The 25,440-nt window shown below is 30.5% G+C and overlaps 2 protein-coding genes and 1 non-coding gene across 5 annotated transcripts; all 3 read right to left on the minus strand.

Moving 5' to 3' along the window:
* Nucleotides 1-3,924: 3,924 nt before the first annotated feature.
* Nucleotides 3,925-9,664, minus strand: LOC118034799 (potassium transporter 3). 3 transcript variants are annotated; one of them, XM_035040215.2, is made up of 9 exons: nt 9,434-9,664; nt 8,989-9,232; nt 8,647-8,895; nt 8,516-8,566; nt 7,645-7,905; nt 7,519-7,571; nt 6,906-7,020; nt 6,268-6,522; nt 3,925-5,563 (listed from the first exon to the last, which is right to left on the minus strand). In XM_035040215.2, exons 1-9 carry the CDS (start codon nt 9,434-9,436, stop codon nt 4,464-4,466), a joined length of 2,331 nt encoding a protein of 776 aa, XP_034896106.1. In that variant the 5' UTR covers nt 9,437-9,664; the 3' UTR covers nt 3,925-4,463. The 3 variants fall into 3 exon arrangements, with proteins under 3 accessions (XP_034896106.1, XP_034896113.1, XP_073264042.1); XM_035040222.2 differs by lacking the exon at nt 6,268-6,522; XM_073407941.1 differs by lacking the exon at nt 8,989-9,232 and having other exon boundaries at nt 9,434-9,663.
* Nucleotides 9,665-14,302: 4,638 nt separating this feature from the next.
* On the minus strand, nt 14,303-19,443 carry LOC118034814 (calcium-dependent protein kinase 1). The gene is made up of 10 exons (XM_035040230.2): nt 18,895-19,443; nt 17,825-18,111; nt 17,471-17,614; nt 17,039-17,191; nt 16,458-16,570; nt 16,110-16,277; nt 15,317-15,444; nt 15,122-15,221; nt 14,692-14,780; nt 14,303-14,594 (listed from the first exon to the last, which is right to left on the minus strand). Exons 1-9 carry the CDS (start codon nt 19,275-19,277, stop codon nt 14,697-14,699), a joined length of 1,560 nt encoding a protein of 519 aa, XP_034896121.1. The 5' UTR covers nt 19,278-19,443; the 3' UTR covers nt 14,303-14,594; nt 14,692-14,696.
* A 3,275-nt stretch (nt 19,444-22,718) lies between these two features.
* Nucleotides 22,719-22,790, minus strand: TRNAG-UCC (transfer RNA glycine (anticodon UCC)). Its single transcript has one exon. It is a non-coding gene; the product is annotated as a tRNA-Gly (tRNA).
* Nucleotides 22,791-25,440: the final 2,650 nt, after the last annotated feature.

A 25,440-nucleotide genomic window follows, 5' to 3' on the forward strand; every position in this document is an offset into this window, starting at 1 on the left:
AATTTATTAATTCTTTTTGTTTATTTTAAAATAATATTTTTTACATTTACTGATTTTTTGACATGTTGATAACAAAATTGAATTTTAAAAAATAAAAAATATATATTATTTTAATGTATTTTTAAATAAAAATTATTTTAATTAATAATCATTACGGGCTCTAAATTCAATAGATTTTGGTATTTTGATACTATGAAAACTAATGTCAATGAAACTATATTTAATTAATATTGACAAACTAGATGTGTTTTTATAGTAGTAATAATTAGATTTGTGGATGCTCTGCACAAAAAAAAAAATCAATGTAAGAAAAGGATAATAAGGAAAAAAAAACTCTGAGACACGAGGTATTGGTTTAATTGGTAATTTAAATAATATAATTTAAAAAATACAATGATAATAAATAAACAAATAAAAAAAATAAAAATGAACTTTTTTTTTTTATCTAAGCCAACTCGGATTATTAAATAACTTAATGATAAAAAGTGAAATTAAAAAACAATAAAAAAAATCCTAGTTAAACTAGGTTAACTTTCAAACCTTACGATCATAAATATAAAATTGGGACAATTTATAGAAAGAGACATAACAAAAAAAAGTTTGGAGACTAATTTCTAATAAATCAAATAAGAAACATGATAACTCCAAAAAAAAAAAAAAAACTCAATTTGTAGCAAATAAAATGTTGAAGGACAAAATTTTTAAAAAAAAAACTCACCAAGGTCAAGATGAAAAATTCATGACCTAATCATGATAACAAGGTGATCATGTTCAAAAGAAAACCGAATAATAGCATAAAACTTAATTATCAAACAATTTAATATTTAAGGACAAAAATAAAAAAATAAATTTATTTTTTTTAAAACAAAAAAGCAATGAAAAATAATATGAGTCAACCTAGATTATCTGCAAATCTTGTGACCGTGGAAATCGTGAAATTCTTGAATTGGGTTCGATTAAGAAGCTTAATTCCTAATCAATTTAATTTTGAATAATGAAATTGTAAAACAAAAAAGATATCAATTTAGAAAATTTGTCTAAGAAAAAAAAGATAACTATAAAATTAATATGGATTAAATTTTATAGAAAAAAAAACCCATGGAAAAAGAGATTGTAAAGCAAAATGATTGGGATAACCCTATAAAAAGAAAATGAAAAAAAAAAGTATGAAGAACAATTTTCAATAAATAAATTATTAAATGATGAAATTAAAATGATTCAGGAAAAATCAATATATTTTAACATTTGAAACCGATGACTCTGATCATAAACTTGAGATTAACCACATAACAATGGAAAACAAATCTTAATTAACTCGGGTTAACCCGTAAACTCTGTGATCATGAGCACATGACTGCTATAATTCAATAGAAAGTAAAGGGAAAAAAAGGTGGGAAGATAAATTTCAAATAAATTAAATGTTGAAGGATGAAACTAAAATAAATTAATTAAAAAGACAAAAAAAAAGAGTCAACCCACATTAACCTTTCAAACTGGTGACTTTGATCATGAATTTGAGGCTAATCTCATAGAAAACAAACTATAAAAAATAATAAAGCAAAAATATAGAAAAAAAAATCAAAAATAAAAAACATAAGCTTTTTAAAAAAGGAAAAAAAACAAGCAAACCCAAACAAACATTCTAAACCTGGTTTATTTTCTAAAACTCACAACCCATGAAATTCTTGAACCGAATTCAATCAAAAAGCTTAATTTCCAACCAATTTAATTTTGAAGGATGGAATTGTAAAAAAAAAACATCAATTTAAAAAACTTGTCAAAAAAAAAAAGAAAACAATAAAAAAATGAGGATTAAATCTGGAAAACAAATCCATGGAGGATGAGATTGTAAAATAAAATAAAAAACAGCTTAAAAATGATCCCAGACAAAATAAATAAAAATTAAAAGAATAAGAACCAAATTTGAAAGATAAAAAAAATAAAGGGGGTTGAAATTGAAAAAAAAATGTAATTTTATATCTCATTAAAAATAAAAAATAGTAATTTAAAGAATAAGGACTAAATCTGAAAGATTAAAAAAAATTAAATGGGGTGAAATTGAAATTTTTTTTAATTTCATGACTTATTCAAAATAAAAAAAATGGTAATAAAAAGATAGGATCAAATATAAAAGGAGAATAAATTACAAGGGTTAGTCTGAATTATTGAAATGGTTGATATATAATTCGAGGTGGGAGAGAGAAAAGAAAAAAAAAAAAAGAAATGATTGTTAGCGCTAAACCCAACACGTTGCTGCATTGCATCAAAGATTCCAAAACCTTTCAAACATTATCTTAGAAGACGATGTTTGATGACTAAATAGCACTACACGCGTCGCTCAAACAGCAAAAGAACCATCCACACGTAGATGCATGGTACACAGAGCCAACAATTTTTTTAAACTATATTTAATCCATATAATTTATAATAATACCCTTGAGTACCCTTAAAATTTATAATAAAACCAATATAAAATGAAAAAAAAGCTCTTGGGTGAGAGTCATGTTTATTTTGTCTTTAAAGGCATAAAAGCAATTATATCATTCTAAAAAAATTAAAAAGATAAAATTGTCCACGGGTAGCCGGCATTATAATATTGTACTAGAGTTAAGTAAGTAATTTTACTGCTATAAAAATATAAAATTATCAATCTAACCTTATATAATTTATAAAAAACAATTATATTATAATGAAAATATCACTTTACCTCCGATGACAAGCTCAATGGTTTTTTTGTTCAAAGGCAATTTTGTAATTATAATATTACAAAAGATAGTTTCAGGAGTCTTAATGCATAGTAACTTCACGAGGAGAATTAGTTTTGTTTTAATGTTCACGTTAAACTATTCACCCCACTATTCATACCTTATTTTGTTTTTCCTTTTAAGTACTTAAAGTTTTCATTATTTTCACTTTGGTTATTAGACTTCATTATTTCTATATGTTTTTTTTTTCCTGCAGTAACATTCATCCCCTTACATTAAATTATTCACCTCACCATTCATAACCATCCTTTTCTTTTAGATCCTCGAAGTTTTTCACTATTCTCATTTTGATCACCTTTAATAATAAAAAAACTATTATAGTTGGCAACACATCGTCCATTACCTTTCAAAAATAAAATTTTATGCATGGGCTTGTTTCTCTAGGCCCTTCTATTTTATTTATATCTTTAAAATCCTATTTAGATAAATAATTTTAATGATACTTCTTTTAAAATAATTTCAACAAGCAGTGATGAGCATCGAGCTGATAAGTTTCCAAGGTGCATATCATCGCGGTTAATTGCAGGGAAGACGATTTCCTTCATGAATTTTTGCAAACATTTGACAATCATCAGTCCAAATAAATAAAACAATAACTAACTTGATTTCCAGACCAGCGGCACAATGATCAGTCTTTCACCATGCTCTTTGGAGACCAAACTAGCTTCTCCATTGCCTCCATCGATGATCCAGTTGCCACTTGTTCATTTTTGCAAGAGTAGAAATACATTTAACAGGCAGTGACGTCAAAAAATCATCACAGCCCATTTAACAAAATGAAACCCAGGAAAAAATTACTAAATCTGATATAATAACCAAGATTGGTTGAAACACTTCACAGAACAAAGATTCAACTAAGCAGTGGTATCTTTGCCAAGCCTGGTTGCCATGATGGTTGGGTTTTGATTGGAGATAAAGAGAGATGGCAGCTGGGTTTTGATTGGAGATGAATGAGAATGGCAGTGGAGTTGTTTTTACTGGCGGTGGAGGTGACGAAGCTCAGTAAACTAGATTGATATTTTCATTAAGATTTAAATCTTGTTTTGATCCGCTATGTAAAATGCAATTTTTAAAATTACAAAGGAAATGTATAATCATGTGAAAATCTAGAAAAGGCAAAATTTAATTAAAATATATATATATATATTTGGATAATCTTAAAAAAAATAATAATAATTTATTTTAATATATTTTTAAATAAAAAATATCCACAGCATAGCAAAATGAAATCATAACGGCACGTAGTAGAAACAGGAGGCATTTGAAACATTGAGACATGCATTGCCTCCCTTGTCGTAATTTAAGACATCTAAAACGTTCTCCGTGTGCTTGGTAATAATAATTCATGTAGTTGCATAAAGAAATGCGTTCGTGGAGCAAAACATGAGAACCATGACGTGACAAAAAAAATCTGGCTTCGGAACCGGAAGCTTGTCTAAAATCCCACTTGAATAATGAACTGGACAAACATGACAAATCCCATTAGAATAATCAACTCGATGGCTTGCTGCTCGAATGCAACCGTGTTCTTCTCTGAAGCAGGTGCAAAAGGTCCCATTCCAGGAATGCTAACATGCCACCAAATAAAGCCAATCTGGAATCACTGAAATAAAGTGATTGCCAACGGCCCTCTAAGCAATTCATAGCAAATTTCACCAGAAAATGCATCCGAGGGAGATACTTCCACAGAAGGTTGCCTTACAGATAGTAGTTCATACCCACTTCAATCAAAGATATATGAGGAATATTCAAACCAACACTAGGGGACCGGCAGTTTTTGCGTAAAAAAGAGAGAAAGACATTGATCAGAAGCCTCTTCCAGAATGTTGCATTCCATTTCGCCTTAATATGAGAGTGACCTATTACATATGCTACCCCGGCATCTTTGGCTTCCAAGAGTTCTAAGAGTTCTTCCTTGACACGGGAATCCTTGTATGTTGTATCCAATAACTTTAACTGGATCCGACGCCTATTGCAGAACTCTGGTGACTCCAACTCATATATGGACTTCAATTTCTGCAATGCAGCTGACCTGGAGCTACTTCCAGATGCTGGGTAGCTCCAACTGCTGCTCTCCTTATTGCCATCAGATTCTGACATCATGAATCTTTTTCCAAAATTTTCAGATGACCTCACAACTGCCAACCGACCATCCACAGAACCATCAAGAGTTCCACCACCCTCTGCTTCCAGTTGGATGAACTCTGCTACACTCATCACAATAGCATTTTCAAAATCATAGTCATCATTTTCATGGACATCTTTGTATCCATATCGAACAATGCAGCGGTACATCCTGTAAGGTTTGGGGCCAATCCGGCCAATAAGATACCGTTCTTTCTGGGAAACGTAAGGAATGGGAACAGTCTTAACACAGATAAATACAACCACTTGGTAAAATGTAGGCAAGTCAGTTATGAACTGGGAAAACATGGCTGGGACTCCACTTGCTAACTCAGTGTAGACAAGACCAATCCCAGGAATCCTTACAATCCCGAGATCAGGACCTAAAGTGAGGATCCATTTCATGGAAGCTTTGTTATGCAGATCATATAGATACTTCTTCCTGCTACCATAATGCCACACATACATGACAGACATAAAGACTGCAGTGAGCACAAGAGGAAACCATCCACCTTTGGGAATTCTCATACATGAAGATGAGACGAAAATTATCTCTATTATTCCAAAGAATGAGAAGTACAAAAGAGCAACCAAGAGGTTCTTATGCCATACGAAGTCAATGATCATTGATGTCAAACATGTAGTCACAAATATCCCAGTTATGCATGCAATCCCTGAAAATGAGATTGCAGAATTAGCTTTTCTAAAGGTAGTAGCAACATCAGCTTTAAACAAATGAAATACTATTTATGTTGTTTAACCAATGAATCACATAAAACTTGCATCTGAATTCCTCATAAATATATATTCAAAAAGATCAAGTTGATGAGTATTTGCACAGGTGAGAGCAGCTTTCCTATCTTAATGAAAATTGTAAATTGAAATCATAAACTATATCTATTTGAAATTCAGGTTGTGTTTGACATGACTTCTATTGACTGATTTAAGTTGCTTTTTTTAACTTTGACTCATGGAAAATCAATAAACATGTTTGTTTAGAAATTATTTCTGACTTAAATCAAAAGGTTTCCTTTAGAAAAGGAAAAATAAAAATTTTACGCTTCTACTAATCAATTTTGCTCAAAATTCATTGAATCAAAGCAGTATGACAACAAAGTATGTTAAGAATATTTTCATTGCATTCTTATGAAAAATATTATGACTCAAAGTCAGAAACATGTTATTAAAAATAACTTGTGATTCAAAGTCAAAAGTAACTTTTCATAAGTCAAACCAAATGCACTCTAATTCCCACATCTATAGATGAATTTAATATTATAATCATATGAAACTAAGCATATCCACAAAATGAAAGATGAAGTTTTGATGTTTTCAAAATTGAATAAGAAATATTTATTGAGAAAAAAAAGAGACTGACCATAAGCATTTCCTAAATGAATGGTGTCTTGAGAACCAACTGTAACTGCTAGACAGAGAATCATAAGTGCCCAATTTATCTCAGGGATGTATGTCTGGCGATGTACCCATTTTGATTTGTGTACAATCTTGATGCGAGGGAAACATCCTAATGCGTGGCATTGTTTGGCAATTGAAAATGTGGCAGAGACTACAGCTTGACCGGCAACAATCGCAGCCAAAGTTGCCATCACCGTGACAGGCCAGAACAACGAGTCTAAACCATTTGTAAAAGCATTTCTATAAACAGATAGCCAACTAGAATAACAATATAATAATGAAAAAGATAATAGTAATTATCCTGATTCCTGACTATTAAATCTCTGAAGGGAATAAATCTCAAAATGACTCTGGAAATAGTTCTTGCTCATCAATAACAGCAGTGAGAAACTGTAAATATGTAAATGACAATTCTAGTAGCTCATAGCACAAGTGCTGAAAAAGACCTAAAACTTATCTTTCTGAGAACAACATAATAGCCATCTGAAGTCTCTTCTATTTTGTTTAAGATTATCAAGCACTGAGAAAGCCTCGTGCATGTGTATAAAAATAGTGAAACAGGAGGGACTTGGAACATGTTCAAAACAAAGATCAGCTTACCAGGAATGGAAGAATGGAAGCTCGTGGATACAGAAGAAAAGTTTTTTGAAAGAAATGCAGCCTGCCCCATGTATTGAAGCACCAAACATGGGTACACAACAAATGAAAATGCAACCTGCACATAGCAACCAGTTCAAATAGTTTTAGCTGTTGCAATTTAGTGCCTATAAGAGAATAAAGATATTGAGTTAAGAACAAGATGCAATGCAGATATTAAGCATAATCTGTTATCCTAATAGCAATAAATTATTTCCCTTGTAGATCCAATAAATATCAGATTTTGGCAAATTGGCTAAGCTGCAGATTTTTTATATCAGTTTTTAAAAGGCAGTGGTTGTCTGAACAACAGGAGCATCAATTCTGTGAAAAAAAATCGAGAAGACCTTTCCAAGTGAACAGATGACAAGCAAGGATATCTTGATCTACAAATATCTTAGAGGACAGTAGCATCACAGATTATCAGCAATAGGTAATGCTACCACTAACGTGTTGCACCAAAAAGCTTTTCTCTAACCCATTGCCAAAGAGCTCAAAAAGTTCTATCCATGGATATTATCACCCACAGCATAAGTGCATGCTCCAAATCCATAGGAGAATCATTGGTTGCGCATACCCTTATTGATGAAGCTGTGAACTGGCCAAGCCCTGCAAATACAACTTCAGTTCCTGCAGTTAAGTGAAAAGCATACATGAGACAATGACAAAGCTTAATGAACTAAACTAAATTCAAATGCCATACCAGTAATACATAAAAGTATTCCGCCAAGAGAAATCCAACCATCCTTTCCTGTTTCCCCAAAGAACTTGTAGATATAATATGGAGAAAGAGCCTGGTATACTCTTGGATTCCAATTAATGATATTGTAGATACCAACAAAGGCAATGGACAGTAACCATAGAATCACTATGGGAGAAAATATGAAGGCCACCCTATGCATGCCATAGTGTTGCAATACAAAAAGGCCGATCAATAAAAACAAGGCAATGATGACCAACATACCTGTGTGTACATAGAAGTGTTAGTAACTTGAATGGTGAATGCGCCATGGAGGTTGAAGAATGTTTTCTAATTGAAGAAATTCTGGCTAACCACACCCTCAACTATCTCAGCTAAAAGGATCCAGTGGAGACAGTTAAATTGACTGCTACTTATGCCTTCTTTTCTTTATCATTAAGGAATAGCAATACAACTGGACTTAGACAAATGGTTCTCTGTTCAACAAAGACAAATGGAGCTAAAATCTGCAGAACTACATTTTGAATCTTGAGTCTATTTTAGGGGGGCATCCAAGGTAAGCAGGCCATTCATCATTTTAACCCACATCATATTTCACACCTCATGATCATGAAAGTGGTTAATCAGTCATGAAATCAGAGGATCTCATCAACCAAGATACTATCTTTCACTAAGCTAAGCTATATCATGTATCTGAAAAAGAGCATATGAAAGTGGCTTTTTTTTAAGGTTTCAGTTCTTACAAGGTTCACTTTGAGGTTTCACCAGACACTTAATCCTTGACCCGATGAGAATTAACCCTCAAATGTCATGACAACTGAAAATTAACTGAAAAAAGCTTATTTGGTTCCTTTATTCAGATAAATAAACTCACCATGATGCAAATTCTTGGCTCGAACCTGCAGCCCTTCAACGGATGAAAGAACTGCAGAAGACCAAATATTCATCAGCACAGGAGTGCATAAAAACTACATAAAAATGTGTGACAATCATTCATCAACTCACTGGAAATTGCAGGCGTGAAGATGGCGATGGTAATAAACACAGCAGCACCAAACAAAACTAAAACAAGCAGAGCTGTTTTCATTTTCTTATGTCCCTCAACAAACTTCTTGAACCGAGATGAAACCACATTCCTATTTGAATAACCCACGCTATGATATGTAGAAATCTCCTCGTCAGCCGCTTGTTGATTAGGAAGTAAACAAAACTTTGCGTGCCTACAAATAACCGAGTACAGCGCAAAAATCCCTCCTGCCAATACAACCCAACAAGATCACCAAGTATCCAATTAAGCAAACAGAACGAAACGAAAACCACATCAACAAACCTGCATTTAACACTCACCTTCGCCATTATCATTTGCACACAACATGAATCCAACATACTTGAACAAGGAAAAAAGCGTAAGAGTCCAAAAAACCAATGAAAAGGCTCCAAAAACGGTGTCTTCATTCTGATAATGACGTAATCTCCCGGAAAATGTACATTTATAAACATATAACGGTGGAGTGCATAAGTCACTAAAGACCATCCCAAAACTCTGATATGCTAATAGTAAAACATGTTTTCGCCGATTCTTACACTCCGCCTACTCGAAACAGAAATCAAAACGACACAATTCAATAAAATTAACATAAGCCTGACTGAATCAACTCAAACAAGAGCAACGATCAAGACATCTTCTTTAATTGCCAATGATTGAAATTGAAGACAGATCAAACAAATGTAATTAATTACAGAAAAGCTTGATTTGTTAGGATTTCATGAAATGAGAGTGATTAATGCGTACCATGATTTATTGGAGAGGAGAAGCTGGTTCTGCGGCTTCACCGGCTCGTCGTTTTTAGAGTGTTTTGCGGTCGTTTAATAGAGGAAAGGAAAGAAATGAGGAGTGTTTGGTCGGGATTTAAGTTTGTTTGTAACTGTAAATTGACTCTGCTGATCTAACAAACTGATCCATGTCTCTCGCGGGTTTCTTTTTCTTCTTCTTTTTTCCCGACCATACTTGTGTTTTGGGCTCTGTAATATAGCTTTTATGTTTTTGCGGTGGAAAAAAAAAATATTTTATTTTTTTAGTATTTTTAGATTTTTTTTATTAATATTAAAAATAATTTTTCAAAATAAATAAATAAATATTATTAAAATATTAAACGGGCTGTTGATAGATGTGCTCCAACATGTTCCACTTCAATACATGACTTTGTTTAAACTACATGCTAATCTTTCTTAATTATATTTTAAACAAAACACAGAGGCTTCAGTTAAACACGGTGGCATGATGCAATTTAATTTTAAAGAACTAAATTGTAAAACAAAGAAACTGAGGGACCAAAGTCTAAGAAATCCTGGGGACTAAAAAAGAAGAAGAAGGTGTGTTGTTGTTTGAATGAAATTTAATTTAATTGATTTATAATAATTAGAGCTCCATTAAAATAAACCAGTAACATCAAGAAATGTTCATTTTCTCTTCTCTTTTTTTTTACCAAAATCAGGGACTGATTTGCACAATCAAGGGACAAGTTCATGTACTTCTTTTTTTTTATTTTGGTCCCTCAACTCTTTTTTCTCAATTTGATTCTTTTATATTAGTTTTATTTGGAATTTGACTTGTTAGGTTGTTTTGGTAGACGGGGATAATGCAATACTGAGGGAAATTCCTCATGCTCAGTCAATACTTGGGTTTGCAAGATAAAATAGAATTTGACTAATTTTAAAAAATAAAAATATTAAGGGATCAAAATTAAAATTGAAACATGTATAAGGACTGGATAAACAAGAAGGTATAATACACTTAGGTAAACGCACGCACTAGCTGGTAAAAGGGTTTTACGATCATCAGGCGAGAGAGATGTACCATGATGGCCAAACAATGTCTTATGTGGTGTTGGAAGCGTCACACCACGCTTTTCTTGATAGTGCAGCATGTGTTGGTGGCAACGCGATAATTAGGCTCCTGTATATATTTTTTCTTTTATTTTCTCTTTTTTCTCTTCGTTTATTGAGAATTGCACCGACGTTTAACCTTTGAAAGGTGTCTTCTAATTTGTTTATTTTATCATATTTGATATTTATTTTGTTTGATTGCTGTTTTTTTTTTTTAATTTTATCTATTAGCATTTGATTTTTATATCAAAGTCGATTTTTATTTTTTTCATTGCTATATTTTTTTATCTTTTTTTTCAATTGAATTTATTTTTCAATTTTATCATTTATCATTTTGTTTTATTTTATTTTTATATTAAAGTTGGTTCTCATTCTTTTAATTACTACTTATTTTTTTTGCTTTAGATTCTCTTTAGAATTGAATTTTTTTTAATTTCACCATTTAATATTAGATTTGTTAGAAGTTGGGTTTTGTTATTTTTTTTATGCGGTGATATGAGTCTCACAACCCAGGTCTCATATGAAATTATCTTAATCGCATGACCTAGGTTGTGTGTCTAACAGGTTTACCAAAATTAATTCAAATCTTTTTTCGAATCATTTTTTTAACATTGTATATTTTTTTCAGGTTCTCCCGTCAACATTTTTTTTAAGAACCAGGCTTTATATTTTTTGTAGTTTTTTTATTAGGTTATTTCGTTCGCATGATCCGACTCATAAGGTTTGACGGCCTTGCTCGGGTTTGCTGGTGTTTTATTTTTTAAAAGTTTTTTTTGTTACCTGATTTTGATTTATTTTATCCTTCTACTTTTAGATTAATGGGGATTGGGTATCATTATTTTTTTTTATTTGTATTTTATAAGGTTAGCCAAGTTAACTTAAGTAGACTCATTATCTTTTTTATTTTTAATTTTTAATTTTGCACTTTAATATTTGATTATATTTGGATCGAGCTTTATTAATTTTTCTTTTTGACAATCATTCTTTTTATGCATGTCATCATTATCATTTCCTTTTTTTTTTAGATTTATTTCATTATTATTAGTATTTTTTATTATATAATTAAATAAAATTATTTTATTAGACCCAATACATTTTATGATTCAAGACGCAAAATTTATTTTCTTCTTTAAAATACACTTGCAATGGTTAAACATTGTTTTTATGTTAAAATTCCACAATCAATCAATTTGTGTCTATTTTCTAATATACAGCTACGTTAGTTCTTTCCGTTTAAAAAAAAATGGTCTTATGCATTACATGCATTGATGAAAGTACGAAGGTACCTCCTTTAAATCAAAAGAAATTAATGGTCACCTACACTATATGTCACCAAATTTATCTAGATTCAAACCCTATCAATAGCATATATTTTATTTCATATTTATCGATCTAGACAAATATTTTTGTTAATTTATATTGAAATTATTATATGTCGCTCATGTGATCATAAATTTTAATAAAATAAACTAGAGGATACGATTGATTATTTTTTTATATATGTAAGAGTATGATTAATGAATTATGTAATATATAAAATTTGGTCATACATTCATATGTTTCCTCGATTTTATATAAAAAGGTCACGAGAAAGAAAAAATTAATGCAAATAAAAATATGATATAGATGTTTAAAACTTGATAATAAAAAAACAATTCCTAGTATGATTGTAAAAGTTGACTCGAATACCTTAATCAATGGAATAAAAAGAACTCAAGGATTGAAAAATAGTTAAAAGGGGACTCGAAGTGGAGGAAACAATATTTAAAACATGCAATATTTTCCTGGTTGTCTACAAAATAGAAAGAGTAGATTATAAATCAGTCCCAATAGTTTTGCATAATGAATTAAATAGTTCCCCTAGTTTAAAAAATAATTAATAAGCCCCTGTATTTTTAAATATATTTATTATTTCATCCTTTTCACCCATTTCATGGTCTTTTCAATGAATCGTTTTTAAGAAATAGGAAAATAAAAAAAGAAAAAGATAGTATTGAAAGATTGAGGAGAAATTTAGAAAATATTTTTCTGGAACAAATAAATATAAAATTAAGCACGGACAACAATGATGAATTAATTAATAAATTATTTTGGAACTAGAAGGATTTTTTAATTTATTTTTCAAAACTAAAGAGATTAATCTATAATTTACTTAAATAAAAACAATACGTGATTTAGGGATGGAAAAAAACCTCTTAAAATCGAGAAAATTAAAAAATATATTAAAAAAATCAAAATATGAAAAAAAATCAAATAAACTAATTAAAAAATTCAAAAACAATTTGGTTTCAATTAAAAAAAAAAATGATTGAACCAGACCAATTTAGTTTTAAAAAAATCTAGGATATAAATATTGAATTTTTTTTTTAAACCCTCACCAAACCTAGCCCTCCACCAAAACAATTCTTTTTAAAAATGTTTGAGAATGTGGTAATGATTATTTTTAAAAAATTTTATTTTAAAAATATATTAAAATAATATTAAATATATATATTTTTAAAAAATTATTTTTTATACCCCATATAAAACTATCTAAAAAACATCAAAAAATATAATTAAAAAAAAAAAACAAATTGAATTCATCTCTCATGCTCTCTCCAACCTCTCTGAATCTAATTCTCTCAATCTGTCTCTTCATCCTGACATCAAAACCAGCGGCCACCCCCCTAAGCTCTCTACCTCTATCAATCTCTCAAGGACATTTGATATTGTTCTTAATTTAAATTATTGATATCTTGTAAATATTTATTTTAATTATCTTAGACTTTTATAAGAAAAAAAACAATATTGTAAATGACAAGATATTTTTTCATCAAAATGTATAAAACAAGGATAGAAACTTCAGCTTAAAAAATAATTTTTTTTTTGTTAGAATTTAAATCTTTCAAATTCTTTCAAATATTTATTTTATTTTATTATATAATTAAATAAAAATTAGCTTTGAAAATTGCTAGCATTGCACTGGCTAGTTAAATATTAAAGCAAAAGCTATTTTTTATAATAAAAATAGATACACATGTAATAAAAATAAGTTAATTGCATACTTTCCCCTATACTCTTAATTTTTATAGATTTTTCCAATGTACAAATGTTTTTACGAATTTTACCCTTCGATTATGTGTTTTTTTTTAAATCTCTGTTTATTCATTTAATACCTGTAAATCACATGGCACGTGCCAAAAATCCAAGCATTGACCAATAAGATAATATTTGTAAATGATATTTCCAAAACTAATATTAAATATTTGAAAAATGAGTGTTCGTAACTAAATTCTCACTTTTTAAAAAAAAATGTAATAAATTTTCCTTGGATTTTTTTAATTAAGATTTTCTTTTCTTTTTAATTTTTATATAGGCGTTTTTATTTTTCAAATAACGATTTTATAAATCAATGCACATGTCACATGATTTAACAGAATTCGATAAAAATATAGAAAGCTTCACCAAACACAGAGGTAAAGGGTAGAATCCATACAAAATCTTGTACAATGACAAAATCCAAAAAAAAAAATCATAATAATATCTGGGCAATACACGTCATTGACCCATGTTTTTTTTATTAATCACGAGATAATACCAAGGACGGTTCTTTAAGAAAACAAATCTATAATAATAATAATAATTTGTAGATGAGCACAAAAGCCATAAAAAGACAAGAGTGGAAGGTCAAAACACACCATTAACCGGAGATTTGAGAGCTCAAATGTAAAAAGTTAAAATGTTAAAGAAGAATTCCAAGAGAGCGTAACTTGCCAGTAAAAGAGAAGAACCGTCATTTTGCAATCCTTTCTCCATTGATAGATGAAATGAGAATGACAAGCCGTGTTAGTTCTAAGACGACTGGAAAAAAACACAATTAAAGCGTAAATATAATGTGGGTATACAGGAAGGTTCCCAAGGACAAAATAAAAAACTTCTTATGTTCGAAACCCTAACCGGTAAAGAAATATATCAAATATCTCAAGTACAAACATGAAAAAACATCTCAAAGTGTCTGTGCAATGGCTAAATACGGCAGAAAACAATAGGTTCCAAAGAGCAGTTTTTGTTGTGAGAAGGTGGCGAATCTGAGGTCAAACATAGATATCAGCCATGATAGAACAGCATAAATAAATTAATAAATAGTTGATTCACAAATTGAAGCCAAACGAAAGAAAAATGTACCGAGCTCATTTGCGCCGTCTGGTTGGGGCCAGCTCAGGATTGCCTTTTCTCATCATGGCAACAAACTCTTCATAGTTGATCCTTCCATCCTGCAAAAGGTGTTGTGAACATATTATTCCTGATATTGATGAAGTAATCATAGCATATGTTTGTATTCTCCCACAGCATTACACATTACTTGACATTATCAGGAGCGATGAAACTTCCTTCTAAGAATGATCCCCTGGAGCTTCTTATTTAATTGTGCAAGTATATTCGTTAAACAGGTTTCCGGATCCTTACAACTTTATATAAAAGTTTTGGAACCCAAATTTTCTCAGGCATGAAACATCTGTGCACCAAGTTTTGGTAAAAGAAACTATATATCTCCGTCCCTTGACCTCAAAAAAGCAAAATCAGCAGAAAAGGAAGCTTGAAATAAGAAACGCACATGGTCTGTGTCAACTTCTGCAATGATCTCTTTTATTGTTTTTGTATCACCCATATTATATTTCTTAAGGGCTTGCTCCAACTCTTCCATTGTGATGTACCTATATATATAAACAAGACAGGCCAATGCTCACATACAAGTACAGGAAAAGAAATTCACAGAAATACAAAGTTTTAGAGAAGTAGAAGTAAATACCCGCTCTTGTCCTTGTCGAAGTATTCAAAGGCCTTGTATAAATGGTCCTCTCTTTCCATTCTATTCATGTGCATGGTAGCTGTTATAAACTCAATGTAATCAATTGTTCCGTTTCCATCCACATCAGCCTGAAAAAGCAGCTCATCAATTTCAGCTGAACCACAGAACAGGTCATCAAAATGAGAAACAACATGCATCTAAAATACCAGAGGTAGCCATAAAGAACTGCCTCAGAAAAATGCAGCATTTCTCTGCTGTTGCTTTGAGCTATATTCACTTCATTCTTGAGCATTGTAATTGCATTTTAAAGGTATAAGATGAATGGAAAGATTCTATTTTTCCAATTCATCAGTGTGGGTGATGAATTTCCACATCACTTCTGAATCCTAATGGCTTCATTCTTTAATCCTGATCTGAAACTAGAGGTTCAGTTTGGGAAGAGTTGACTGCTTAAGGGCCTTTTTGAGATTGTGGTAGCGGTTGCAGTTCAAAATAATTTTCGTTTAGAAATGCATCAAGCTGATGTCTTTTCATTTAAAAAAAAATTTATTTTTGATATCAGTGCATCAAAACGATCCAAAAACACTAAAAAAACATTAATTTTAAGCAAAAAAAAAATTTCAAATTTTTTGGAAATGCGGGTTGGACCGCGTTTCCAAACAGGCCCTTAAACTGAATAAGAATTGAGAATGATAAATATTTCTGTAGGGCTACCCTAATACTGTTCTCTGTGCATGAATAGAATAAAAGAATCTGAAGGCACCATTAAGCTCAGGTGGAACAGATACATTACCGCTTCCATTAAATGCCTCACTTCAGACTCAGAAAGCTTAGTACCCAGTTTTGGAAGACCAGCTTTCAACTCTTCAAAAGTGATTGTTCCATTGTTGTCTGTGTCCATAGATTTAAACATTTCCTTCAAGCCCATAATTTCTTCTTCAGAAAGGTTTTCAGCAATTACCTGAAGAAAGAAGAGACATTTGTCACTACAATAAGAACAGCAAGCATTTTCTTTCCTGCTTATGCCTTTGGTTTCTTTGCATTTAGAACATGGTATCCCACCCTGACCTTTCTAATTTCAAATAATCGTACATTCAAAAATATGATACTGCAATCTTCAACCAAAAAGAGAATTTCTCACCTTCAGTGCTACTTTTTTTAGTTTGTTCATTGCCCTAAATTGTTTCATTCTTGTTAAAACAGCAATATCAAGAGGCTTATCAGAGGCACCATCTTCTCGCATCCATGGATGATCTGCATGGCATTTTTAGTCTAATCAAGTCTCCTCCTTCACTTTCAAAGGAAAAAGAGATTAAAGCAAAACTTTGTACAAGATTCTTTCAAAAAGTGAACTGGGGAAAGGAGGCATGATGAAAATAACATAGCAGTCCTCAATGCCAATCAAGCAAACATGTGCACACAATTGCTTTACTACACAAATAGAAGAATCTAATCTTCTTGTTAAATGGGGGATGGCTTGGACACTTGGATGAAGCATTGGCCTGTAAAGATGCCAAGTTCCAACCAACAACAATGAAAACAAGCATATGGGACTTCATGCAATCATATCTATAAACCATGAATGACACACTTTAGGGATGAAGCAGGACTAAGAGAAAATGGAGAAGAAGATATCAGATGCAGAACTTTAGGAGTCAAGAATTGAAAGCCTTCAAACCACTTTTATCTCGAAAAAGAACTTGCTTCACCAGTGAAACTTACTTAGAACTTCAACTGCTGAAAGCCGTTCCTTTGGATCGGCTCTCAGCATCTGCTTCACAAGATCTTTGGCGCTACTAGATATGGAAGGCCATGGATCAGAAGAGAAATCAATATGTCCCCGGAGAATAGAATCAAAGATGACTTGTTCAGTATCTGCATACGAAACAAAGAAAAAACGTGAGAGGCAAGACCACCAACCACATCTGAGTAATGTACATTACCTGTTATTCTGTTCACCATGCACTAAAAAATGGAGTAGAAATCTTAACTACATCAACTTCACTTAGAGGAACTTAATTTATAACCAGCAAAGTTTTAAGTTATATCAAGTATATTCTTCAGAAAGGTTGCACATGTATAACATGCATCAGAACAATGATAATCAGCTGTGTTTCCAAATTTTCTAATCTCAATTAAGTTTAAAAGCCACACCTCCCCAGAATGGTGGGACACCACTGAGAAGAATATATAATATAACCCCTGCACTCCAAATGTCAACCTCGGCTCCATAGTTTCGTCGCAATACTTCAGGAGCTACATAATAAGCACTTCCAACAAGGTCTTTAAACACATCTCCTGCAAACACACGGAGAATTGGAGTTACGATTTATCACCAGCAAATCATCAATAATAATAATATTTATTATCATTCATAAAATGTAACATTTAACTAAATTACAAGGTGATAAGATAGATTCTTACAGTGCAATATGTAAATATAAATAATAAGTCATAACTTTATGGCATTATAATTATTGTGCCTTCAATTAACCATAAAACAATCACCTGGCTTAAAAAATACAGAGAGCCCAAAATCAGTAGCCTTCAAAGGCGAATCCTCATGAGTACTTAAAAAGAGGAAATTCTCAGGCTTCAAATCCCTATGAATCACTCCCATTGTATGACAATTGTGCACAACAGTCACAATTTGCCTACACAAATCGGCTGCGGCTCTCTCTGAATAATGCCCTTTTGCTATTATCCGATCAAACAACTCCCCTCCTTCACACAACTCCATTATTAAATTCACTGAATGCTGATCCTCATAAGCTCCCTTCAATTCCACTATATTCCTATTGCAAGGAAACTAAAAGATTTCAGATTCATACTTTTAACTAATCAAGAAAATTTAAACAGTTCAGATTTGTATTTTTGATTAACCGAAGAGATTGAAAACCCAAATTTGCTGTTTTACTGAATCAACCGAACTAAAGATCAAATTTGAATATTTTGATTGACCCAAATAACTAAAAGCACAAAACGTTGCATTTCCCTAATCAACCAAAAACCTAAAAAGCAAAAAAATCGCATCTTTAACTAATCAAAGAACCAAAGAGCTGAAATTTCTAATCAACCAATATGAGAACTTAAGAATGTCTATCCTTGCAGGCCCCCCTTCAATTTTACCATATTCCTCCTACATAGAAACTCAAAGAGTTTAAATTTTGCAGATTTTTAATAAATCAAATCATAAAAAGCACATATTCGCATTATGATTTGACCAACAATAAGGATCACAAATTTTGTTTTTTTTTTTTTTAAATAAAATAAAATAAAATTAAACTAAGTCCTGAAAAGCTCTAGATTTTGTCCCCCCCCCCCCATTAACCAGAGACAGACAGCTAAAGATCTCAACTTTGCATTTTTAATTAACCAAAAGAACTAAATTGCTCAATTTTTTTTTTCATTTTAATTAACCAAATAATGACTAAACAGCTCAATTAAGCTACTCCAATCAATCGAAACGGAAAATAGAAACGTCGTTCAAAAATGCAATTTAAGTTATAAGCTTGATTCTGCATTTTGAGTTAATCAAATTAATAAACCAGAATGAGTCGTTTTGGATCAGTGTTGACCTGTGACCAGTAAGGTGATGCATGATCTGTACTTCACGGCGAACATCTTCAATATCATCACGGTTGATGAGCTTCCGAGACGCAATTGACTTGCAAGCGAAGTGCTGTTTAGTCTCCTTGTGAGTAACCAAGTACGTGACTCCAAACTGGCCGCGACCAAGCTCGCGACCAAATACGTATGTGTTTCGTACATCCTCCCTCGGCCGGCCAAGGACTCTGCCGACTGCGGTGGATCCGGAGGCCGAGGAGTGGTGGTGGTGTTGAGATCGCGGCGGTGGAGTGGCAGTTGGTGGTAGGACTTTTATGCCACCATTGGAAGGAGTGTTGTGGTGGTCGGTGGTGGTGGTGGAGGAGGAGGAGGGGAGGCTGTTGCAGTTTCCCATTTCGTGAGAGGTTATTTTGGTCAAATGAGAGTCAATGACGATGAGCGAGAGAGCAGTTAAGACTTAAGACAGGGGGAGGGACATGGGGGTGAAGGATTAAATTACCAAAATGAGCTTGGTTTGGGTTGATTTACGGTGTAAAAGGCGTATGTTGAATTGTGTGTGCGTGGATTCCGCTGGCCAGCCAGTTGAAGGCTTCCACTTAAAATATTTTGTAATGCGAATCCCAAAACATAAGTATTTAATCCTCTTAATTAATTTGTAATTCACATCTTGATTTTTAATTAATTAGAACGGTATTTCCAGTTGATACAACTACTACGGTACTCACTTCTTATCGATTCGATCCCGCATTATGCTTTGTAAGGAAGACAGTGGCAAAATAATGAATGGAAAAATATATTAAAAAAAATTGTAAATATTAATTAAAAACTATAATGGAAAATTCATTTTCCTGATAATAATTAAAATATAAATACAAGTGTAGATATTTTGTAAGACCTGTTGTTATTGTTATAAGGGTGAAATTAAAAGAAGATGGATTAAAATAAAAAAAATAATAAATATAGATAGCAGGTTAAAAGTTTCAGGAAAGATACACTTTGACTCGTCAACTTTAAAAATTATGCAAATTTTTAAATTTTAGCACCTCAAATTTTTTTTCAATTGAATTTTGGTATAAAAAATTATTTTTATAATTGTGTTTTAGTCCATGGTTAGGAGAGGAGAAAAAGAGATCGTCGGATTCCAAGGGTAAAAAAAAAAAACGTTATTGACATCGATTTAGGCTACTAAAATTATTGATATTTATGTCAAATAGTTCGATTTAATAATGGGGATTCATGTTAATTGTTTTTTTACCTTAAGATTTCTTGAAAAACATACATGGACTTGGGTAAATCTTTTATTTCGAGTTGATTTTGGTTTTTTAGGTGTTTTTTTGGTTTTTTAAAACCATGGATATGTTTGTCATGGTTCCTAAGGTGTTTTTGTAAGTGTTTTAAGTCAAAATAGGTTGGAAAATAGGGTTTTGAGTAAAAAAAACCTCTAACTTTGATTTTTTAACCACCATAATTGGCAGGATCTGGACATAACATATGACACATCATGTGGATTTTAAAAAAAAATTTAGGAAGGATAATACATCGTTCATCCTAAATACAAAAAAATAATAATAAGATGTTAGTCACGCGAACCTTAACAAGATGGGTAAGGGGGGCTAGCCTAGCTTTCTAAACCCAGCAGCACTTGGTCTATTTTTTTCTTTTAATTTTTTATTTATTTATATGTAGATTAATATCTCTTTTCTTTTTTATTTTGTTTAGAAAATCTCTTTTAAATGACAAATATTTTTTTGGTTATGCTTTTAAATTTTGAAGAGTTTTTTTTTATTTATCTATGATTGTTTTATTTTAATCTTTTGCATAAATCAACTTTATTTTTGGAAATAAAAGAATCTTCTTTTCAAATAATATTTTTAACATGTGCATCCTTGAATAATACTTTTTCTCTTTTTATTTTATTCAATTAATTTAATTTGTCTCCATTTCTATTATTATTTGATTAAATAAAAAAATTATTTTAATAAATAAATTTAGCAAGCACAATCAGTTAGATATCTCATATTGCAAGATTAAATATATTTTTATAAATAATTTTTTTTCTCATTCTTCTTTTAAATTAATGTTTTTTATATTGTTTTTTTTCCTCAATCTTTTTATTTATATGTAGATTAATACTTCTTTTTTTATTTTGTTTAGAAAGCCTCTTTTAAATGATTGATATTTTTTTTTGTTATGAATTTAAAATTCAAAGATTTTTTTCTTTTTCATCTATATTTTTTTTATCTTTATATAGATGAAATTTATTTTTTAAAATAAAAAAATATTTTCATACAATATTTCTAACACGTGAATCTTGAATAATGTTTTTTTATTTAATAAATTTAATTTGTGTATCTATTTCTATTATAATTTGATTGAATAAAAAATTATTTTAATAAATAAATTTAAAAAATAAAAATAAGTAAATATCTCATCTCACGATATTAAATATTATAGTTTATATTTGTTTTTTAAATTTTTCAAGTTTTATTTTTATTTATTGTTTATGGTTTTTTTCCACTTATTAAATATATAGTTTTTTGATTTATTTGATCACCTGTATAGTTTAGTTTGTGTGCGTGTGTATAAAAGATAAGAAATCTTAGCAGCTGCATGCCAGAGCCAATCCAAATCACCTGTTTTATTCATATGAAAACTTGATTTTTGCTAACTTCAATGGATAACCCTAAACTAAGAAATATTCAAGAATACAAAATTAACCTAAGAAATATTCAAGAATACAAAATTAAACCGAGAAAAAACTATATCTACATCTTCATATACTTTTCCATGCCATATAAAAGTCCTAAAACATCTCAATGACATTCCTCTCCTCAATAAAAATGCTATGACACCAAATTTTACTATTTTGTTGTCTTCTTCTTCTTTTTCCGTCATTTTTTGAGAACTCCTCTCTCAAGTTTAGGGACCAAAACATCAAGAAAATGAAAGAACATAGGGTTTAAAAATGAAAAAAAAAAGTTTGGGGACTAAAACTATTAAAAATGGACCCAGCTACAATAAACCATAAAAAAAGAGTATAAGAATTTGTTCCAATGTTAATTCAGGTTGTCATAGTTTTAATTATATTTAATCCATAAAATTAAATTTAGTTTTGTCAAATCCAGCATTTATTTAGTATCATATTTTTTTTAAAACATTGTGATAAACCTTTATGAAGTTAACCTAGCCAAAAACTAAACAAAAATAAAAGGATCAAAATGAAAAAAAAAACATGTTAGTAAAATTATTTTTAATTTAATCAAACGAGATTGATTTGGTTCACAGGTCACAACCAACTCCATCCATCAAATGTGAATCGTCTGGGTTGTGGAATAATCATGGAGTTGAGCTGTTGCTTCCATTGGAGAGGTTTGGATCCTGCTGCCCACGTTTTATTTACTTCTCATTGAGTAGTCATGTTTTTAAACATTTTTTTTAAATATAAAAGATTATTAAAATTAAATTATTGTTATTACAATCAAGTTGTTGATTTGAGATGCTAACTTGAAGGTTTTTTTTTTGCTGTTAATTTTTTTATTTTTTATTCATATTATTAAAATTACAAGAGTTTATTAAATCCAAACAAGTCAATCATTGACATCTCGATTTTTTTTCTTTAAAAAACATTTGCACTGCCTTTACATCATTTATTTATGATGGGAAAAATTAAGTTGGTAGGCGGACCATCTATCTAGGAATTATCCATTTTAAAGCCTATTGGATGGATTCGCTTCCGGCCCTTGTTCGCTGCGACTTGCAAGGCAAAATAGGCAACGGATAAAAGAATAAATAAAAAAAAAAAAAAAAAAAACAAAATCTTGTAGAACTCCAAATATGCGTTTGCCGGGAGTCGAACCCGGGTCTATTGCTTGGAAGGCAATTATCCTGACCGTTGGACTACAAACGCTTCAGGTTGCAATGTAATGATCTGTCAATATTATTATTATAACCAACGACAATGAATCGTGATATTGGAAGATGCAGTATTTCCTTGGGAAATTCGTGTGTTTGGATTCTAATGTTCACTGTTTTTATGATTTGAGTCTCCAGCGAAAGATTCATTACTTGATGTGGTCATTACAGCAACTATGAGGCTCAATATATGTGGCAAGTACATCTGTCTCCATCACTAGAACAAGGCAACGGTCCATGATCTACTTGATTCATGTTTATAACAGCCTTAAAAAGAGGACCATAGCGTTACATGTTGTGTTAGAATAATTACTAGCTATGTGATTCATATTTTGCCGCTAGATGAATAAATCAACAAAAAAAAAATATACAAGATTTTTCAATGTACTCTTGGATATAAAAAATTATCAATCATAAATTAAAATGTTTACATATATCTAATTAAATATATTAATATTTGATTAATGGATAATTAAAATTAATATATTTAAGCTCGCGATATAGATCATATACTTAGTTGTGTCTAATAACTTTGATTCTTAGGATATTTTTTTTGTTCAATCACAGGATTACGAATATCAATAAAAGGTATAAAAAGTCATCAATGGAAGGAAAATAAATAAAATTATGAACCCTAACTATCAAACAATCCCCTATTGAATTATGAAATTGAAAAAAAAAAAAATCAACCTGGAATTAATTTACTATTCTCACGACTACGAGCACATGATTAAGATAGATCCATATAGAGGAAAGTAAAAAGAAAAACACAAAGATCATGGGTTAATTTACTATTCTCAAAAAACTATATGTTGAAAGATGAAATAATTTTTTTTTTTAAAGACCAAAGTCAAACCATGCTTTACCTTTAAAACATGTGATCATGGTCATTAGACCGAGACTGACCACAAAGAAGGAAAATCCAAAAATCAACGAAGTAAAATTCTTAATAAAAAAATGCTTAACAACGAAACAAAAAACATAATTTTAAAAAAAAAAAACAACAAAAAAAACCGAGTCAATATAGGACCAAGTTAAACCCACAAAAAGAAAAGTGGAAAAAAAAAATTGAACGATGAAATTAAAAATAAATCAATTTTATAAAAAAATTTAAAAAAATTAAATTCAACTTGTGTCAATTTTTGAAATACGTAACCTTGGTCACGAGAACAAAACTAACCCATAGAAGGGTAAAAAACAATGTAGAAAAATTTCAACTAAAAAAATGCTAAGGGATTAAATTGAAAAAAAAAATGAAATGAGATAATCATCCAAACAAAAAAATAATAAAAGAATGGATACCAAATTAGATAAAAATCAAATGTTTATAAATTAAATTGAAAACAAAATTTATTAGTTAAATAGCATAAAAAGATTAAAATAAATGAAAATCAAATTTGACATGAAAATCAAATTAAACTAAATGATAAGGATTAAATTGAAGAAAAAAAATCAATCAAAATGAGACAAAAAACAAAAGATATAATAATAAAAAAATAAAAACTAAATTCAATATACAAAATAAATTATAGAACATGTCCATGTTTTGACAAGAAGAACATAGCGAAAAGAGGGAGGAAAAGAAAAAGTATATCGGGCTTCAACCAAAGCTCCTTCGCACACACACACCACACCACAACGTATAGGATGTCAATGTGCCTCCAACGCCACCTTTAAAGGTATTTTTTAATCATCGAACATGGTTAAACACGCATTAACAACTTTTTTTATTAATATTTTGTATACACTAAAAGATCAAAACACTCCTTTTTTTTTTAGAATAACAAAAAAAGCCAGGATAAAAAGATGAAAAAGCCCTTGTAAGGAAGCTTTTTTTTTTTTTTTTTATTTTTATCCTAGAGGCATCCAAGTAATTTTACTGCATCAAAAAATGAAATTTCAATAACACCCCTCCATTAACCAATTATTACAAAAATAACAATTATAAAAATACCAAAATGCCCTAATTATTAGTAAAAAAAATATCTTTTTAGAGATAATTTAGTTATTTTACTGTTTATATATAAAAAAAAAAACACCATTTGATACAACCTTTAAAATTTTTTATTCCAAAAGTAAGGAAATCATTTAACTGTAGATAACATATTTAAAAGGACAAATATATCTTTATCAAAGTGGTAATAACAGACGAACCCTATAAAATTACAAAAAATACTTCCAATAGCTAGGCACTTGGCTGGTTTTTAGAGGGATAAAATGGGAAAATAACTTTAGACCATCTACAGTGTTTTTCGCATGTGTTTTAGTATTTCTTATATACTTATAATATCATTATAATTGGTGGAGGGAATTGAAGTAGGTGGTCCATTGCAATTTTTCGGGAACAAGGAATAGTTGGTTTCAAGCTATCCAGCTATCAATCACTTAGGCATCCAATTCCATTAGATGTTTTGACAAGTAACAACGAAAATATTGACGGCTAATATCACACCGCTACTTTTCGCCGGAAATAGCACCAGAAAATTTTAAAAGTTTTGTGTGTGTTTATATATGACCAGAAAATTTTAGATTCCTATCAATATTTCTGTTTTCATGCTTACAAGTCAAAAATTTAAGTAAAGAAAGTTCTTAAAGGTAAGCAGTGAATTTTAATGGGATGTTATTATTTTAGCCATGTTTGGGAG

The sequence above is a fragment of the Populus alba genome, chromosome 3 (genome assembly GCF_005239225.2).
Source record: "Populus alba chromosome 3, ASM523922v2, whole genome shotgun sequence".
NCBI lineage: Eukaryota > Viridiplantae > Streptophyta > Magnoliopsida > Malpighiales > Salicaceae > Populus > Populus alba.

Coding starts and splice junctions, on each gene's coding strand:
- LOC118034799 (XM_035040215.2), bottom strand. Junction 8,567..8,646: donor CTTCACGCCTGCAATTTCCA/GTGAGTTGATGA, acceptor GGTCTTCTGCAG/TTCTTTCATCCGTTGAAGGG. Junction 7,906..8,515: donor AGCCAAGAATTTGCATCATG/GTGAGTTTATTT, acceptor ATGTACACACAG/GTATGTTGGTCATCATTGCC.
- LOC118034814 (XM_035040230.2), bottom strand. CDS start 19,277: ATGGGAAACTGCAACAGCCTCCCCTCCTCCTCCTCCACCACCACCACC. Junction 17,192..17,470: donor TGTCCCACCATTCTGGGGAG/GTGTGGCTTTTA, acceptor TTTCGTATGCAG/ATACTGAACAAGTCATCTTT. Junction 14,781..15,121: donor CAGAAGTTGACACAGACCAT/GTGCGTTTCTTA, acceptor CACCTTTTGCAG/GATGGAAGGATCAACTATGA.